Raw genomic sequence first — 20,866 nt, forward strand, 5'->3', positions numbered from 1 at the left:
GAAATTTTAAGCAGAATTAAAGTTTAGACACTAGACTTTTCAGAAACAGATCTTTGGTAGTTGTGGAGAAAACACTGGGTGAAAGATATTATTAGGTATTCTTATTCTATTGAAGTGTGCAGGTTTTTATAATGAGAAGTATTTTAAAATATTCTGCTAAATGTCACAAAGAAATTTTTTAGTTTGAAAGAGACATTTAATATGGATAGTTAGCCAGGTTCAGTGGCTCATGCCTTTAATCCCAGCTACTTGGGAGGCTGAGGCAGGAGATTTGCAAGTTCCAGGCCAGCTTCTGCAATTTAGCAAGACCCTGCTTCCAAAAAGGGTGGGGGAAGCATCTGGGGATATAGCTTTGTGGTGAAGCACCCCCTAGGTTCAATCTCTAGTTTAAAAAAAAAAGGAAAAAGAAAAAAGTAATAATATGGGCAGTTAGCTTTTTTAAATGGTGATCTTTTATGACATGATCTCCAAAGAAGTTAATTGTGGTGTCATCAATAGGATTATATTACTCCTGGTAACAGTGGTAAAGGAGATGAATTGAAACATCTGATCTTATTTCTTCCATTAAGAATATTTACTTAAGAATTGATTATTACATAGATTAATGAATATGGTATAAGAAATAAATGCTGGATTTTCCCATGAAGTAGAATTCCTTTCAGTTTAAACAACCATGTAATTATAAAATGGGGTAAGCATATTTTTTTTTCAATTTCATGAAGTGTTGATGGGAATTGTTTTTAATTTCTAAATTACTTAAGTTTTGAGTGGAAGTGTAATGTATAATTCAGAGCTCAGTCTGGGATATCTCTTTGCTATGTTAGGCTCTAGAGTGCATTTTCCCTTCCTGTCTCTTGACTTGCCTCACCTATCTACTCTCTGTGGTGAATGAGTCAGCTATTTTATTCCAATTTTAATCTGCTATTCCCTCTGTTGATGACATCAAGTATGAATAATCTTAGTTCACTAAATTAGACTAGATTATCTTCCAAGGTTTACCAAAACAATTGTTTTGAACACTTAATGTTTTTATTAATATTGCTTATATTGGACAATTGACATCTTGTAAACGTAGGTTTCACAGCCTTGTTTTACAACCTTAATTTCCTATGTAACCTTCTGTCCTGACCAGAATATTTTTACTGTCCCCCAAATAAAGCTCAGTAATCATTAAGCAGAATGCAAATATGTTCCAGACTCCCAGGTCTTCATTTCTGGTTATGCCATTCCATGCTTCTCAAATTCCCTTTTGTTCCCCCTCTCTGTTTATCCAAATCTACCTGTATTTCAGTACCAAATTCCAATAAACCCTTAGACTAAAATGTTTTTTCTTCTTTTGGATTTTTATAGAGTTGATCATTTACAGTTCACCTTAGTCTCTGTTGCTAGTTTCGAGCCATTACTTCACTGTAATTTGCCAGGGTTCTCTAGAGAAACGGAACCAATAGGTGCTGTGTGTTGGTGGGAGGCGGGGGTGAGGTGGAGTGGTGGTGATAATAGATGTTATAGGGAATTGGCTCAGGCAATTTTGGAAGCTGAGAAGTCCCAAGATCTGCAGGATGAGTTGGCAAGCTGGAGACCTAGGAGGGCCAAATATGTATTTCTAGTCCAAAGGCTAGCAGGCTTGAGATCTAGAAGGGCCAGTGTTTCATTTTGAAGACAGGAAAAAGCTGATATCCTAATTTGTAGTGAGGAGAAATTCTCTCTTAGTATTTATTTTGTTCTTCATTCATGTGCCTTGTCTTACCATCTAGCATCTTGAAGGCAGGAAGTACAATTCATATTTGCTCTTTTACCATCTGTAAGTTCTTACATTCTTACATGTAGTAGATATATCTGTATACTTTATAAGATGATGATGTTTTACAACTGGAAAGGATGTTTGAGGTTATTTTAGAGTGGGGGAATAAGGAACAGCTTTAAAATGGGAAGAGGGATAATAATATATCTTTTTCCTTGGGATTGGAAGAATGAAATGAAATAATAAATAATTTACGTGGAATCCTTTAGTACATTGCCTGTCACATAGTTAATGGCTCAACAGTTGCTTTACTTTGTGCTAGAAAAGTTAAATGATAATTTAATTCTTTTGGCTTAGGAACAAGAATCAAAGTAGTTCAAAGACTTATAATTTGGGAAAATAGGCAGTATTTCTGGAGATTTCACTTCTTTTTCTTGCTCTTTTAATTTAAAAATGTACATAGTACATTTAGTTGTTCATATTCACAAGTATGTATTTAATTTGTGATCATGTCATTACTTCCTCAGATTGACATGTTAAATTTGCTGATTCATATCCAAGATTCTAATTAGATATTTAAACATAAGGCATCCTAACAAAGTGACATTTTGATTTTTTGAACGTAAGTGTATTAAAGGTGTAGGTTGAAGAAACTGAAATTACAGTAATTAAACATTTCAATATTTTAATTTGAACTTAAATATTATTCTTTAGAAGTTGTCAGTCATGGAGAAATAAAATTGCTTCTTTTTATTTCATGTATTCTTATTTTTAGAGTTCCTCATAAGCACATCTTAAAGTCTTCAAGATGGTTCTAGCAGACCTTGGAAGAAAAATAACATCAGCATTACGCTCATTGAGCAATGCCACCATTATCAATGAAGAGGTATGTAAAACATTATGTGAGATATATATGATTGTGCATCTTCACTAGCATTGGGGAACTGGATTTTTATAATCTGTGTTTATATTTATTTTGATGTAGATTCAATGCTTGTAGATAAAAATTTATAGCCAAACCTAGTGCAGTGATTTGAGTCCTAGTGATTTGGGAGGTTGAATGAGGAGAATCACAAGTTTGAAACCAGCCTGTGCAACTTAGTGAGAACCCTGCCTCTAAATAAATAAATAAACTGGGCATGTAGCTCAGTGGTAAAATGCTCTTGGTTCAATCACCAATATTATAAAAAAACAGAAACAAACAAAAAACAACAAAAAACCCCTATAGCTTGATAATAGTAAATAGTATTTTTCATCAAGAAATCAATTGTCCTACTGTTGTTTCATCTTTCTATACAGAACTTAAACAAAAATGACCTTAACTTACATGTAAAAAAGAACATATTTTGAAATTGACTTAAATTTGGAAATGTACTTTTGCTTTCCATATTGATGTAGACCTAAAACTCTGCTTCTTTCTTCCTTCCTTCATCTTTCTTCCCACCTGGGATTGAACTCAGGAGCACTCAACCACTGAGCCACATCCTCAGGCCTATTTTGAATTTTGTTTAGTGACAGGGTCTTACTAAGTTGCTTAGCACCTTGCTGTTGCTGAGGCTGGCTTTGAACTCTTGATTCTCCTCCTTCAGCCTCCCAAGCAGATGGGATTACAGGTGTCCACTGGGCTTGGCTATTCTGCTTCTTTCTTTGCTTATGTATGTGCTTTTCTGATTTTTCTCAGTGACTTTTAATTAACATTTTTCTTATAAAAGGCTAGCATTTTTTTCTTGGTTTCTTTATTTTCTCTGAAATCCTTATTCACTTTTTTAGAGATTTTATAACTCCTTATAGCATGTCTGAAATACCTCTCTTCCTGGTTTTAATGTTTTAAGATACTATATTTTTTCTTTTTCTTTTTATCCTACTTATCTTTATGGCTTATTAATTGAAAAGAGATGATTATAGTCTACAAGTATACTTATTATTATGTAGTAATAATGGAAACAGTACTGAATTTCGTGTTAGAAGACCTTGATTAGAGTCCCACTTCAGCCATTTTCAGTAGCTGTGCAATGTGAATTTGGGTACATCAACTTTCATATTCCTTAATATATAAAATGGGAAAATAGCATTTACTTTACAAAATAATTTTAAAGACTATATGAGCTAATAGATTAAAAGTAAAGCCAGGTGTGATGGGGCACGCCTATAATCCCAGTGGCTTGGGAGGCTAAGGCAAAGGAGTGTGAGTTCAAAGCTATCCTTAGCAATTTAGCAACTCAGCAAGAACCTGTCTCTACATAAAATTTAAAAAGCTCTGGGGATATGGTTTAGTGGTTAAGTGCCCCTGGGTTGAATCCTGAATACCAGAAAAACCAAAAAAACAAAAACCAAAAAAACTTTCTAAATAGGTTAAGGGGTGCATGCCTGTAATTCCAGTGACTCAGGAGGCTGAGGCAGGAGGATTGCCAAGTTTGAGGCCAGCCTCAACAACTTAGTAAGACCCTTTTTCAAAATTAAGAAAAAATAAAAAGACGTGGAGATATAGGTCAATGGTAAAGTGCCCCTGGGTTTGATCCCTAATACTTAAGAAAGTATCTTTATATTGTTATTTTTTTTTATCAACACTTTAGCAAACTATTGGAAGTAAATAATTTTGTGACTATCTTAGAGATCACATAGTCCAGCCTCTCATTTAATAGAAACAGAAAGTTGGTTTCACATGTTTGTTTATTGGACAAACCAGAGTAGAATCCTGCCTGCCCCTCCAATTCCTATGTAGGGTTTTCTAATAATTTGTATTAAATAAATCATAACTTAAAGCATTATTTAGTCTTATAATCCAGAATAAATAAAACAATAGCTTTACAAACAGTTTTCCCTGTTGAAAATATTGTAGCCCTTATTCTCTTTTTATTAATAGTAAGAAAAAGGAAACCTGAGAATTGCTTGTTGGAAATGGAACAGCATCTATTTCTTGAATTAGCAGCTTTTCTGTTCCTGTATTATTTTGCTAGCAGGTTAATAGGGAAAAATCCCCCTAATGAAAAATCAAGTCCAGTTTTATCAGACCCCTTTAATGAAGAAAAGAAAAACTTGATAACCCTCTATAGGGCAAATTAAGTGAAGGGAAGGAGAGAATTCATTCAGGAAGTATTTAAGGCCTTCATTTTTTCAGACAGGTTTGCTGGTACCAAGGATAAAATAGTGTGTAAATAAGATTAAAATTCCTTTGCTTGTGGAGCTTATATTCTGTTTTATAAGTGTGTGTGTGTGTGTGTGTGTGTGTGTGTGTGTGTATGTGTATGGCTAAACTTCATTTTAAGATGTTATAGTTTATGATCTCTTAAATACAGTGCCTCATAATTCTGCAGATGTATGGTGATAGTGAATTATTAGAGGAGGATAATTTCCTTTGCAATTTTATTCCTCTTATCTGAGTGGAAATAGTTAGACTGGGTAATTTTCTTCTATCACATTTTCCTCTATGATAGTCCATTTAAGAAAAGCAAATTTTGTGAATATATGCCACTATTTATCATTATCAGAGCTCTTCAGTGACACACACACACAAAAACACATAAATGGCAACATCTGTTGTATAGAAACTTCCTTTAGCTTGAATATTGTTTATATTGTTCATGACTTTAATATAGGATAAAATTATGGTGATTAAATATTTGGTATGTAGAACTAAATGGGGTTATCTTATTTTGACAAAAGGATTGGACATTCAATAGTATTTTCTCTCCAAAACTAACTGAAAAACTTTCTCTTGCTGGTGGCACAAATGAAGATCACAAATTGAAGTACAGCCTAAACAACTTAATAAGACTCTGTCTCAAAATTAAAAAATTAAAAGGCCTAGCATGTAGCTCAATGGTAAAATGCCCTGGGGTTCAATCCCCAGTATTTCCCCCGCCACAAAAAAAAAATCTTTCCTCTAATAGTGTGGTGTTATCTTTATTTGGCTATAGTGACATAGGATAACTGATTAACTATTGTTTTTATGTATTTGAAATGGTACACTGAGTGCTTTAAAATTTTATTTATTTATTTTCAGGTATTAAATGCTATGCTAAAAGAAGTATGTACAGCATTATTAGAAGCGGATGTTAATATTAAACTAGTGAAGCAACTAAGAGAAAATGTTAAGTAAGTTGAATTGGTTAGATATAAAACAGATAAAACTAAGTATAGTTTACTGGGATGGGGAGCAATTGGAAAGGTTGGCTTTTTAGCTTTATTATGAAACATGTCTGCTAAATGGCACTGGAATAGTATAGAGCTTATTTGTTAGAAAACTGCATGGACATATGTTTTCATAATGATGGTTCAAAGAACAAAGCATGGGCTGGGATATAGCTCTGTTGGTAGAGTGCTTGCTTTGCATGCATAAGGCCCTGGGTTCAATCCCCAGCACAACAAAAACAAAATAAAAAAAGAAAAAGCCATGTGTAACTTTCATTTTAATTATAGTCTTTTTTATTTTGTTATTCCTTTACTTGGATGTATTCATATTTATTTGGATATATAAGATATTTTAATATAAAAGCCTTTGAACAATTCAGATTCTTTATAGAAAAGTGGTGCGATTTTATATTCTTCAGGGTTAAGATGACATTAACCAAGCTTATTCATTATTGGTGAATATTATTCTCTTTGGTTCTCCTTTATATGATATCTTTGTTCATATTTGATTGAAGGAGTAATGTGTGTGGTTTGGTTATTGTGTTCATTGGAGGAGGCATGGACTGGGCAGGACCCATGGAACAATTTAGGCACCTACATTAACTGCTTGAATTCTAGCTTAGCACATCTCTTTTTTCTGCTTTGTCCAGCCTGGGAGTAAACTTAGAATTTGTAGTATTTAAGCATTTAGCATTAGAGGAAGTTGTTAGTCATGTTTTCTCTTATAAGGATGTATAAAATCATAAGCTGCAAGATAAATAAGTAGTATTTTGTAGTCCTTTGAGAGCAAATTAATATTTATACTTTTAACTGAAAGCCTTGCATCTAATACTTTATGGTATAGTTCTTGATGGTGTAGTCTATAGTAATTATATGCATTTTAGTTAGAAAACTATTAAGATGAATGATTGAATATTCTTAAATTCTGTGAGATAGAAGATTTTTTTAGAATGCCTTATCTGACTTTTCTCTTTGCTGTCCCAAACACCATCATCATGAAGGTCTGCTATTGATCTTGAAGAAATGGCATCTGGTCTTAACAAAAGGAAAATGATTCAACATGCTGTCTTTAAAGAACTCGTGAAGGTAAAAATTCTGTCAAGACTGCTATGTTTCTTTAGACTCAGGGGGTAAAAGCATGCTAGCACTATAAATGAATACTATTTCAGAATTCTTTCTATTAAAATTTTATGGAATCATCTATGTTAAAATATTAACTGGCTGGGTGTGGTGGGGCATACCTCTAATCTCAGTGGCTCAGGAGCCCGAGGCAGGAGGATTGTGAGTTCAAAGCCAGCGTCAGCAACTTAGCAAGGCTCTAAGCAAGACCCTGTCTCTAAATAAAATATAAAACAAGCTGGGGATGTGGTTCAGGGATTAAGTGCCCGTGGTTCAATCCCTGGTACCACACACACACACACACAAAAAAAAAACAAAAACAAAAACAAAAAAAAAACTGAAAAATTACTAACTTTTCTAAGGTGGTCTATTTTTATTATAGACTTTACTAAGTACAGAATTCTGAGTATATATTTTAAAAAGCTAGTATTGTGATCTTAGCTGCTTGGGTAGCTGAGTCAGGATTGCAAGTTTGAGGCCAGCCTTGGCAACTTAGTGAAACTCTGTTGAAAAATGAAAAGTTGCTGGAGATGTAGCACAGTGGTAGGGTGCCCCTGGATGTAATCCCCAATTCTGGGGTTTGGTTCAAGAGGGAAGCCAAAGTTGAGTTGCAAAGAGTAACACTTCACTACAGACTAATTGATAGAAGAGCCTAAGTCTCTTTTAATATCAAGTATTGTCTAGGATGGTCCTAGTCTTGTGTACGAAAGTCATACCAGAAGGTATACTTTTCTATACTGTTCTTCATGAAAATAATTCCCTTTGAAAAGATAAGTTTCTCAGCTCTTAGTTAGATTATGAGCAATTTTGAATTAGTGAAAAAAATTTTTTTCAAGTAGTAAATATATCCTTTTAACTGTAGCTTGCCTTAGAGCTGTTATTGCTGCTACTGTTACACAAATTATGGTGAAAATTTTAGAGCTTTGAAAAAATGTGTGTCTATTAATGGGTAAAAAAGGAACTGTAAAATAGTTTTTTTTTTTTTTTTCCTTAGAGCAGTAGATGTCTGCTAGTGGTTTACTGTTTTATTCTTCAATATATATGAATATTTTCATTTACTCTTTTGGTACCAATGCTGATAGGTATTTTGGAAAAGTCCTGTTATCTCGGATGGCTGTGTCATTCAGTTTGATCCACTTGCTTTATTAATTAAAAGAGAGAAAGAAAGTCAGGATTAAAAGAGTTAAAGAATTTGTTCACTTCATATTAATTTACAGTTGAAGCAAAATTTACAATCTCTTTGATGAGTTAAGGAAGTAACACCAAACTATACTATTAGTCATTGTACTCTTTACTACCAAATACTTGGAGTAAAAAAAGAAAGTGCTTTTTCACTTAAGAATATCCTTGCTGAAATAATAGAAATTATTAATTGTATTAAATATTGATCCTTGACTATAAATGTATTTTTAAAAATATTTTTAGTTGTAGATGGACACAATGTCTTTATTTTTTAATGTGTTGTTGAGATGAACTCACACATGCTAGGCAAGCGCTCTACCAGCCCTGTAGATATATTTTTTTAAGATTTTGTGTGATGAAATGGAAAGTATGCATGAAATCCTGCTGTCGCATACTGAAATTTCATTATTCTCTTTATGAAAGCATGTTTTTACATAAATGAATAGTAGACATATAAAGTATAGTTATTCACACAGGTATTTGGCATACATTTTTTCTAAAGTGTAGTAAACTTGTGACTTTAAGGAAGTAACTAACAAAATATGGCTAGTAATGAAATTTGAGCTTTCATACATAAACTAGGAACTTGTATCTTTACCCTGAGTTTGATAGTACTTACTCTTCTGAGAAAACCAGTGTTGACATTAATGAAGTTTTTGACATTATACAGTGAAATGTGTCAATAATGAAAGATTTATGTAACTCAGGGAACCAGTATTTCAATGAACAATGTTACAAATCATGTACTAGTATAAGACCTACGCAAAGTGCAAGATAAAATAATAGATTTTAATGTAACAGTATGAAAGTTTACATGATTTCAGATTCCAGATTGCAGCTAACCCTTACAAACTGCTGTGATTATAAAGGAGTTCTCAGACAGAAAAGTTGAAGACTTTTGTTCTAAAAGGTGGGAGGAAGAGAAGTGTAGATTTATAAATAATTATTCAGTAAAATATATGTTCCAAATAAGGAGTCCATAGAGAGCTGAATGATTCTCTATACCTCTGCCAAGAGGTATAGAGAATCATTCAGCATCACCATACTGAAAGGATCTAGGTAGAACTGGAAAGGATTTATGTTTTTTTAAAATTTTTTTTTAGTTGTAGATTGACACAATATTTTTATTTTGTTTATTTTTATGTGATGCTGAGGATTGAACCCAGTGCCTCACATATGCTAGGTGAGCACTCTACCACTGAGCCACAACCCCAGCCTGGATTTATGTTTTAAGATAGATTCTGCCCTTTTTAGAAGTTTGTGCAAGGCCAAGTTGATGCCTGGGAAAGGAATAAGAACATATGTTTTTTTTTTTTTTCTCTTTGAAATAAAGGTATAATACGGATTATATAACCTTGTAGTGTGCTGTTTATAAGTCCTTTGAGTTATAGAGCAAGGAGAGAGATAGCTGGGTCAAATGGTGGTTTCATTCCAAGTTTTCCAAGGAATCTCCATACTGCTTTCCATATTGGCTGCACCAATTTGCAGTCCCACCAGCAATGTATTAGTGTGCCTTTTTCCCCACATCTTCGCCAACAATTATTGTATGCATAATAGCTGCCATTCTGACTGGAGTGAGATGAAATCTTAGAGTGTTTTGATTTGCATTTTTCTAATTGCTAGTGATGATAAACAGTTTTTCATGTATTTGTTGACTGATGGTACATCATATTCTGAGAAGTGTCTCTCAGGTTCTTGGCCCATTTATTGATTGGGTTATTTGTTGTTGTTTTTTTTTTGGTGTTTAGAAGGATTATATAACTTTGATGATATTGTTTAAGATGGGCTTAGCTGACTTTCTCCTAAAGATTTAGGCATTGTGGACCTCATGGTCTCTATTGTAACTATTGAGTTCTGCTTTTGAAACACAAAAGTAGTAAATAATGGACATAGCTTTGTCCCATTAGAACTTTATTTATTCATTTGCCAACCTCTGGTCTAGGACATGAACTAGTACTGTGGATTTATCATTATATAGAGATAAGTATTTTAAGCTCCAAACGACTGACTCCTAATTAGATTATTTTGAATGAACTTAAATGCATCATGCTTGTTAGCTTAAGGACTTTTCTTCCATATATGACCTTTCCTTTTCCAATGATTCATTATAACATTGGTGATTATTTTTTATTAGCCTTCTGTATGTAATAACTTGGTAAAAGATCTTTGGCGTTGGAGAACTTAACATTTGACAGAAAGTCTTTGACATGTTATTTGTAATTTTGCTTTATATAAATATTTGTCAAGGTGTATACAGGAACTCTCTAATATGTCAGCCTCTCCTTATTGAGAATGTGTCATGTGACTAGTCTAAACTGAGATCAGCTTTATGTATAAAATACACACTAGATTTGAAAAACAGTATGGGAAAGGAAATGTAAATTATCCCCTTAAATAGATATAGGTTACATGTTGAAATGATGAAATTTTGATTATATTTAGGTTAAATAAAATATAAAAATTAGTTTTACTTTTTAATGTCACCCCTACAGAAATTTAAAAATTCACACGTGACCTGCACACATATTTTTGTATTATATTTCTGCAGTGGTGATTTACTCCTTTGGGTCAAACGTGGTCTCATATTTTACTTCATACTTGAGCTTGTTCTAAAAAACATTTTGAGATTCTTACCTCTGTATTGGTTTGGTAGTAAAAGCTTGATTATGACTTCATAATACATGTTATATTCTTTAAAAAAATTTTTTTTTTGTAGTTACAGATGGACAGAATGCCTTTATTTTATTTATTTTTATATGGTGTTAAGGATGAACCCAGTGCCTTACACATGCTAGTCAAGCACTTTGCCACTGAGCTACAGCCCCAGCCCTCCAATGCATGTTATATTCTTAAATTTCATTCTTTATGTGTAAAGGGGAGTAGTAAAGTGATATTAGAAATATTATGGTGACTTTTATATGAAAATATCCTTACATTATTTACAAGTTCTAGGGAGAAGAATTTTGAATGTAAGCATATGTTAACTTGATTTTATTTTTATTTTATATTTGGTATGTAGCTTGTAGACCCTGGAGTTAAAGCATGGACGCCCACAAAAGGAAAACAGAATGTGATTATGTTTGTTGGATTGCAAGGGAGTGGTAAAACAACAACATGTTCAAAGGTAAATTACACTTTCTTTAACAAAAAAGTTCCTATAGAAGATATATTCGTATAAATCAAATTTTATGTGAAAGCCCAGCTATATAATGCTGCTTTACAATTTTGTGTTAGTTGCTATATCCATTATGTTTTTTCGATGATTTTTTGTAACATAAGGAGAAAGAATTCCATTGTCTATCAGAACATTAGATTTATATATAACTATGCCAGCATTATTTTTTGATGGGAAAAAAAGAAGCATTCTGTCTTTTAAGGGCTTGAGTATATGATTTTTGAAGTGGAGAACAAGGGTAGTGTATACCTTATCTCCTATGACTTAAGACTCCCTTTTCAGTGTCCCATCCTATATAATATAGATCTTTACTTTGTATATCCTTATACTAACTTTTAATTCATTATACTACCCCTTACTTTATAGAATTGGGTGCCTAAGTGTTGTTATCAGATTTTTTTTTTTTTTTTTGTCACAGGCTGCAACCATGCTATATTTAGGGAGGAAAAAGGAGGATTTTTTTAGAGGATTATATTATTATTAGATTTTTTTAAAAAGTAAATTAACATTAATAGTAAATATTTTTTTCCCTTTGCAAATGGTAAGTAGTTAACATTTTTAAAAGTATTTTTTAGTTGTAGATGGACACAATACCTTTATTTTATTTATTTATTTTTATGGGGTGCTGAGGATTCAACCCAGAGCCTCACTCGTGCTAGGCAAGCACAGTCTACCACTGAGCTAAAGCCCCAGCCCAGTAGTTAACATTTTTAATGAAGACTGATTGCTGCTTTTTCATTTTATATCCTTTGAATGCAACTATATGACAATTAGAATTTAAACTGTTCTTAGCAAATTTGTAGTACTCAAAAATCTTTAATAATATTATATTCAGGAGAATTATAAGCAGTTTAACTTTAATCATTAGATGAATGAATATAAATAGAAGAAATTCTGTGTAATTTGTTATGTCTTATGAAATTACATTTTTAAAATCTTCTTTTCCCAGTTAGCATATTATTACCAGAGGAAAGGTTGGAAGACCTGTTTGATATGTGCAGACACATTTAGAGCAGGTACTGGGTTAAAATTTAAAAACTGTTTTGTGTAATCTTTATTTTCAAGTTTGAGGATTAATTTACTCTTTTATTTTTTAGGGGCTTTTGACCAACTAAAACAGAATGCTACCAAAGCAAGAATTCCATTCTATGGAAGGTAGGTTACTATTTTTTTTTTTTAATACTCATACCTCATCTTGTCTAACTTTTTCATTTAAAAATATTTAGGACTGGAATCAAAGCTCAGTAGTAGAGTACTTGCTTATGGTGTATAAGGCCCAAGGTTCAATCCCCAGCACCACAATTAAAACAAAATACAAAATATTTAGCATATCATTTTCAAACATTTGTGTTTGGTTATCCTGAAATGGTTTCTCACAAGAAACCATTAAAATGGTTATAATCTCAGATTATCTCAGGTAGAGATTCTGATCGTTGCTATTTCTCACTTTATATAGTGTTCAGTTAGGTAGTCAGTACATGTTAGTATGATTAAAAAATGGAGTCTAGATTGAATTTAGGACTTATTTAGGAGACTTCTTAATTTTTTTCATTGAATAATTTCAAACAGACTAAAGAGGAATGTTAGAAGTGAGTGTGGAGGTACATATCTGTAATCCTAGGTACTTTTTGGGAGGCTGAAGCAGGAGGATCACAAATTCAAGGCCAGCCTCAGAAATTTAGGGAGAACCCTTTGTCTCATAATTAAAAATAAAAAAGGTCATTAGCTTAGTGGTAGAATGCCTTTGGGCTCAGCTCCCAGTACCTCAAAAAAGTAAAAATAAAGGTCAGCCTTTTTTTTTTAAAAACACAAAAATCCATTTCATCTGAATACAGTGATGTATACCTATAATCCCAGCTACTCTAGAGGCTGAGGTAGGATTGCAAGTGCTAGGACAGCCTGGGAAATTCATGAGACCCTGACTCAAAATAAACTAAAAAAGTAGAGCATTAAAAAAAAAAAAAGGTAGAGCATTTGCCTAGCATGCTCAAGGAACTGGGTTTAATTCCCATTACCACACACACACCCTTCAGTCACACATATCTTCTTAGTAAGGGTATTCCTCCCTAAATTTGTTATTGATTGATTGATTGATTGATTGCAGTACTGGAGATTGAACCCAGAGGGTATCTACCACAGAGCTACATCCTTAGTGCTTATTTATATTTTTTGAGACAGGGTCTCACTAAGTTGCTGAGGTTGGCCTTGAATTTATATCCTCTTGTCTCAGCCTCCTGAGTCAGATTACAGTGTGTACTGTCACACACTGTAGCTCTGATTTTATTGTTCTTAATTTAGATGAAATCAGTTTTTTAAAACCTTACATATATTTTCTTTTGACAGTACTAGTCTGTATAATGGTTGCCATGAATCAGAAGAATCCATGTTAAAATGTGATTTCAATAATTGATTTTCAAGTTGAAAAATACTTTTCCTCCCAGGATTATGAAAATATGGCGAAAAGGGATGAGATTAAATTCCTGTGGAGGATATTTTTCTTTTAACAAGCCAAAAGCCTAAATGATGGGCTGGGGATATAGCTCAGTTGGTAGAGTGCTTGCCTCGCATAAGGCCCTGGGTTTGATCCTCGGCATGGGGGGGAAAAAAAAAAAGTCTAAGTGATTATATCATTTGACACAAATTTGACTTGTAAGAGCCTGTCTTAACATAGTTTCACAGAAACATTTATGTACTATTCTTGTTGGCTATGTTTTTAATAACAAGAAGTTGGAAGCCAGGTGTTGTGGTTTCATACCTGTAGTCCTAGCAACTCAGGAGGCTGAGGCAGAAAGATTGCAAGTTTGAGGCCAGCCTCAGCAACTTAGTGAGAAGCCCTAAGCAACTTTGTAAGATCTTGACTCAAAAGCAAAACCAAAAAACAAAAAGGGGAGTCTTGGGATGTAACTCAGTGGTAAAGCACCTCTGAGTTTAATCAGTATCAAAAAAAAAAGGGAGCTGGAAAAATCTCAGTTGTTCAACAGTAGGGCATTTATTTATTTAATAAATGAAAGCATAGCTATCTCATGGTGTATTTTGGATAACCTAAAAATTATGTTTTACAAGAAAGTTTAATGGTTTTATGAAATGGCTACAGAAGGGTGTTAAATAGAAAAGCAAGTATGAAATACTTTGTAACATGAGTTCAATTATTAAAGAAGATATTAGCCAGCCCGGTGGCATATGCTGTAATCCCACTGACTTGGGAGGGTGAGGCAGGAGGATTGTGAGTTCACAGCCAGCCTCAGCAAAAGCAAGGCACTAAGTAACTCAGTAAGACCCTGTCTTTAAACAAAATACAAAATAGGGCTGGAGCTGTGGCTCAGTGGTCGAGTTCCCCTGAGTTCAATCCCCAGTACCAAAAAAAAAAGAAGATGACATAAAAATTTTTAAGGAAACAGCTCATTGAGAAAAGGCATGCAATCATACAGGCTTTGTAGTTGACAAGTTGGATGAGTGCTTCATGCTGCTCTAAGAAGATTTCTGTGTTTAATACTTAATAGAAATTTAATTTGCTAAATTGAAATTGTGATCACTTTGACTTTTTCAGAATATATTAAAGATTGACTACCAGTTTCCAAATCAGTAGTATTTGGAAGTTTTACTCTTGTGATTGTTAAATCATTTGTTGATATTAAATAGCTATACAGAAATGGATCCTGTTATCATTGCTTCTGAAGGAGTGGAGAAGTTCAAAAATGAAAATTTTGAAATTATTATTGTTGATACAAGTGGCCGCCACAAACAAGAAGATTCATTGTTTGAAGAAATGCTTCAAGTTGCTAATGCTATAGTAAGTAATTTTCCATGGAACACCATTTAAAGGACTTTTTAGTTAATTTAAAAACCTAATTGAATTTATGGTCAGTACAAATAACTCCTTGACTATAATCAAATTCCAAGTAATTTCTTTCTGTTTTTGGGCACCTTAATCTGTGTGATAATGACTTTATCTCATCATTTTTCTTCTCTAGTATAGAAAAATTAAAGAATTAACCTTTAATATATATTGCATTTCCTTTCTATAAGTTATTTAAATTCAATTAGAAATGATATTTTAGGTGAAGTTTGAAATTTTTTAAAAATGAAAATACATGTTAAGGGCTGGGTATGTGGCTCAGGCGGTAGCGCGCTCGCCTGGCGTGTGTGCGGCTCAGGTTCGATCCTCAGCACCACATACAAACAAAGATGTTATGTCCGCCGAAAACTAAAAAATAAATATTGAAATTCTCTCTCTCTCTCTCAAAAAAAAAAATAATGAAAATACATGTTAAAATGATTAATCACCATTTAATGTTTTTAAATTGTGATAGAAATAATGGAAATAACTCAAGGAGAAGCGGCATTTTATAGATCCTTGTAGCATATAGTAGGAATTGGTTTTTGCCATTGGGTTGTTGGAATTCTTTGCTAACTAGTAGTTAGTGCTGATATGTTTCTTTTTAACTCTGTTATTTTGACCACGTTGAACAGATCTAAGGGAAGGAGTCTATTTTATTCATTTGATTTCAGTATACACTCTTCATGTTATAAATTTTTTGGTTTTTTTTTTTTTTTGGTATTTCTTTGCCTAGAATGCCATTCTTCAGATCTTCTTTGTTTAGGCCTCACTTCAAACATTAACCTTTAGAAAGGCTTTTTCTGACTGCCCTACCTAAGGATGCCTACCATATCATATCTCCCTTATACCATAAGGATGATTTTCTTATCTGCCTCTTTGTCTTCAGAACCCAGATGCTACCCTAATTTATATACTCTCTCAACAAATATTCATTGCTTGAATAACTATTTATAGTAGATATTCTATAGTTTTTAATGATGAAATTTGCTTGAGATCAGTAAAAATATTTTTCTTTTCTATTTAAACTTTCTAGCAACCTGATAATATTGTTTATGTGATGGATGCCTCCATTGGTCAGGCTTGTGAAGCCCAAGCTAAGGCTTTTAAAGATAAAGTAGATGTAGCCTCAGTAATAGTGACAAAACTTGATGGTCATGCAAAAGGAGGTGGTGCACTCAGTGCGTAAGTATCATTTATACCTTTCCATGTGTTCAGCTTAGGTGATATGTATTTGTGTGTGTGTGTGTGTTTTAGTCAGGTTTTTGGTCACGTGATCCAAAGAACTGATAAGAACAGTGTAGATGAGGAAGTTTATTTTGTCTCACACTTTTAGAGATTCAGTCCATTATTGGCCAACTCCATAGCTCTGGGCCCAAGGTGAGGTAGAGCATAATGGCAGAATAGTATGATGGAGGAAAGCAATTCAGGACATGACAACCAGGAAACAGAGCTCGGCTCACTATGGACAAAAAAATAAACCCCAAAGGACGCCCCCAGTGACCTACTTCCTCCAGCCACACCCTATCTGCTTATAGTTACTATCCAATTAATCCATACCAATGGATTAATCCACTGATTAGGTTATACATAATTTAATCTTTTCACCTCTGAAAATTCTTGTGTTGTCTCATACATGAGCTTTTGGGGGACCCTTCTACTAAACCATAACACTGTATTTATGAATTTATTTATATTTTAAAATATATTCTAATTGTGGACCTAATATGGTCTATAAGAAATTTAAATAGAAACAGAATTTTGGAATCTCTTAGATATAGTTTTGTTTTAACTAGTAAAAAGAAGTTTGAATGTTTGGACTTTTCTATTTGGCTTTGATAATCTGAAAATTTGTTTTCTTTTTTGAGCTTATTTTATATTTTTTCTGTGCAGAGTTGCTGCCACAAAAAGTCCAATTATTTTCATTGGCACAGGGGAACACATAGATGACTTTGAGCCTTTTAAAACACAACCTTTCATCAGCAAACTTCTGGGTACGTATAGTCATGGGGATATAAAAAAATCTATGAGAAATAATACTTCTTTAGAACGGATTAGGATTTTAATACTGTCTTCCCTGACCAGTTTCAGAAAATCATTTCCTGCTGTAACTTACCTTCTTCACCTGTAAAACAAGGGTGATATTTATCTACTTCTTGTGGCTACAGTGGTAAAGTGAGATTAGGTGTAAAGTTCTTTTGGCAAAGTTTTAGAGTACAATATAAAAATATGTAGTTGTTGTAATGTTAAAAAAAAATAACATCTGAAGGTGACATAATTAGAAAGCATGGAATTTGGAGTTAAGCCCCACCCAGAATCCCTGCTGTGACTCCTCTTTATTGCTATTTAACTTTTCTAGTTCAGTTTTCTCACTTGTAAAATGTATTAAGAATACCTAACCTTGCAAGGTTATTATATATGTGAATATGTTTTGCATGATGTGAATCTAGTTATACTGTCAATTGTTAATTTTTCTATTCTGGGTCTTATAGGAATGGGTGACATTGAAGGACTGATAGATAAAGTTAACGAGTTGAAGCTGGATGACAATGAAGCACTCATAGAGAAGTTGAAACATGGTATATGAGTAGCAAAAAAGCATTTGATCTCAGACATCTATCCTTGATTTCTTTTTGATAAATCTACTGTAATTCATTTGAAATGATAATACATGTTATTAGAGTCAGTTCTTGAAGTGTTTATTGTTTTAATGATTTATATATAAATCATTTTAATTCTTAGGCATATGAGCAGTTATAAAATCTAGTATTTTTTTATTGTCTTGTAATCAAATTACCTTAAGATTAAAATCAAGGCTTTCATGAAGAAAAATAGATGAAAAGTGAGTTAGAACATGCTTTTCCGTTTGTTTTCTTCTAAAAATATTTGTTTTCTTCGTGTGTGTGTGTGTGTATGTATGTATGTAAAGTATTATAAAATATACAAAAAGGAATTTAAAAAAAGATTAAATACACAAACACAAACTCTGTCTTCACTCCACATGACAGACCACTCCTGTGGAGAAGTATAAGACTGCAATTAAGAGCTTAACATTCTTGGTATAACATACTTGGATTTGTATCTCTGATCTGTTTTTAGCTGTGTAACTTTTTCTAACTACTTAGCCTCAATTTCCTTATCTGTAAGAATTACATTATACTACCATATATGGTTGTGAAGATTACATTAACTGATGGATGTGAAATGTCCCACATGTCATAAGCACTCAACATATTATTATTGACCATTCTAGTTTTTTTTCAAATGATCTTTTCTCTTGAATTAAGTCCCATGGCTATATACTTTTCTGAAGCCTCTTTGCTCCATTTTGTTCATCTTGTCAGGTACTCTTTTTAATTATTGGTGTTTTGCAGGAATCATCTTAGACTATCTTCTTTCTCTGCAGCTTTAAACCTGTTAAACTGTATGTTTACTAGACCATTCTTGGATATTACACAGACACTTCACAATAAACATATCATCATCTTCTCATCTCAACCTCCTACTTCATTGTTATCATTAATGACTCTTTAACATCATTTGTCTTGTTGCCAGAGTCAGAAACTTGGGTGGTGTTATTATTTTTTATTCTTTGTTGCGCTGCTCCCCGCTTTCCTTGTCAGTCAACTAACTAGTCCTAGTGATTCTGTTTCCTGTGTATCTCCATTTTATCCAGCTACCCTGCAAATATGCTAGTTAATCTCTTACCTTGATTGCTTATTTTAAGTTTTCCAGCTTTTCAGAGTCTTTCCATTTGATCTGTTATTATACTGTTGAAAAAAGATGTTTCAGAAATGGAAATATGATTCTATTTTTGCTCTTCATAGAATCCTTTAGTGACTTCCTATTGTCCAAGTCATGTTTTGGCACCATTGTACTTTGCATTCTGTGTGTGGGACTTGCCTTTGCTAGTCCTATTAAATACATCCTCTCTTCTTCTTTTCTTTACCCTCTTTTTCCCTAGCCAGGCTGGTTAACTTGTGCTCAAATTTCAGATCTCTCCTTAAGTCCCTCTTCAAGGATATTTTATCTGATCTCTAGACTAAGTTAGAACCTTTTAATGTTTGTTTTCATTGCACCCTATAATTGATTTTGTTATTCCTCATGATATCTGATTTCTTTGCTTGAAGGTGAAGGTAGAGTTCATGGCTGTGTTCTTCATCTTTTATGTTCACAGTACCTATTTCAATGTCTGGCACGTAGTAAGGTCTTCAGTAAATATTGATAAGATGAATTTATTCTTAATTGCCTGATTTTCTCTCCTACCTCCCTATATCTTAATGACTTTAGCACTGCTTGTATGTACCACTTCCAAATTGGGTGGTACTTTCTGTCTCCTGGTTCTTTTCTTATTTCTCTATATTTTTATTTCTGTTCCTAAAATCCTACTCATTTCTGAGGCCACCAAGGATCCTTTCCAAATGTAGTGGTGATTTTCCTCATAGTCCTTGGTTCCTAATATTTGACAGTGTATCTGCCTTTTCTATTTTAAACTTTTCATTTGAGTTCCATGGTGTTGGATTTCCTATATAGATAGCTTCAGTAGTAATTTATTTATAAATGGCCACGTAGATATTTGAGCTCTATCTTCTCTTCCACTATTTTTTAAAATTTATTTTTTAGTTGTAGTTGGACACAGTACCTTTATTTAATATTTATATGTGGTGCTGAGGATCGAACCCAGGGTGTTGCACGTGCTATGTGGATGCTCTACTGCTGAGCCACAATGCTAGCCCTCCTCTTCCACTGTTTTAACTCTGTGTTTCTGGCTATCTGCTGTAACCTTTAAAAAAAAAAAATTGTAAATAGAAAATAATCTTTGTTCTTTTCCTCATTCCCTCTCTCTTTTTAAAATTGAAGTTAATTTACATACAATGAAATGCTCATATCCTAAGGTTACCATTCCATCTTTTATTTTTTTAATTTTTCAAATGCATAGTAACCCACACCCCATGAAGAAACAGACCATTTCCATTACCCTAGATATTTTGCTGTTTTATCCCAGTAACAGTTTATATTTTAGAAATTCTAGAATATGTCCTTTTGAAATCTTTGACCAGGCATAATATTTTCAGTAGTTATTCATGTGGTTATTTGTTTTTTTTTTTTATTGCTGATTAGTAGTTCATCCACAGATTACTCATTTTCTGTTCATGAACAGCTGTGCTATGCTATTTAAGGAACCTCAGCCAGGCATGGTGGTGCATGCCTGTAATCCAGCAACTTAGGAGGCCGAAGCAGGAGGATTCCAAATTCAAGGCCAGCCTCAGCAACTTTATCGAGGCTCTAAGCAACAGTGAGACTCTGTCTCAAAAAAGAAAAAGGGGACTTGGGTTGTAGCTCAGTGGTACAGCCTAGCATGTATGAGGCACTGGGTTCTATCCTCAGCATCACATAAAAATAAATAAATAAATAAAGGTATTGTGTTCATCTACAACTAAAAAAAATATTTAAAAAGAAAAAAAAAAAAAAAGAAAAAAGAAAAAGGGCATGGGATATAGCTCAGTGGTAAAGCACTCCTGGGTTTAATCCCCAAGTAACAACACCAAAACTTAGAAACCTCAAATAATCTTCTAAAATATTTTTGCTGTTCTACATTCTCACCATTAGTACATGGACATTTTATGTGTTTCACTTTTGGTGTCAACCCTTAATTTAGGTACCCTAGTAGGCACCTAGTTTG

General features: G+C 33.3%; 1 protein-coding gene across 3 annotated transcripts in view; it reads left to right on the forward strand.

The window, feature by feature from the left end:
- The window catches only part of LOC114087984 (signal recognition particle subunit SRP54), a 60,205-nt gene that overhangs the window by 8,093 nt on the left and 31,246 nt on the right, over positions 1 to 20,866 (forward strand). For all 3 annotated transcript variants that reach the window (XM_034636839.2, XM_027929516.3, XM_027929517.3), the window contains exons 2-11: positions 2,517 to 2,627; positions 5,745 to 5,836; positions 6,874 to 6,958; positions 11,193 to 11,297; positions 12,298 to 12,364; positions 12,446 to 12,503; positions 14,988 to 15,138; positions 16,220 to 16,368; positions 17,077 to 17,177; positions 17,676 to 17,762. In XM_034636839.2, the coding sequence (XP_034492730.1) occupies positions 2,550 to 2,627; positions 5,745 to 5,836; positions 6,874 to 6,958; positions 11,193 to 11,297; positions 12,298 to 12,364; positions 12,446 to 12,503; positions 14,988 to 15,138; positions 16,220 to 16,368; positions 17,077 to 17,177; positions 17,676 to 17,762 (973 nt within the window). In that variant the 5' untranslated portion in view covers positions 2,517 to 2,549. The remainder of the gene's footprint in view (positions 1 to 2,516; positions 2,628 to 5,744; positions 5,837 to 6,873; positions 6,959 to 11,192; positions 11,298 to 12,297; positions 12,365 to 12,445; positions 12,504 to 14,987; positions 15,139 to 16,219; positions 16,369 to 17,076; positions 17,178 to 17,675; positions 17,763 to 20,866) is intronic.

This window comes from Marmota flaviventris, chromosome 2 (assembly GCF_047511675.1).
Source record: "Marmota flaviventris isolate mMarFla1 chromosome 2, mMarFla1.hap1, whole genome shotgun sequence".
Lineage (NCBI taxonomy): Eukaryota > Metazoa > Chordata > Mammalia > Rodentia > Sciuridae > Marmota > Marmota flaviventris.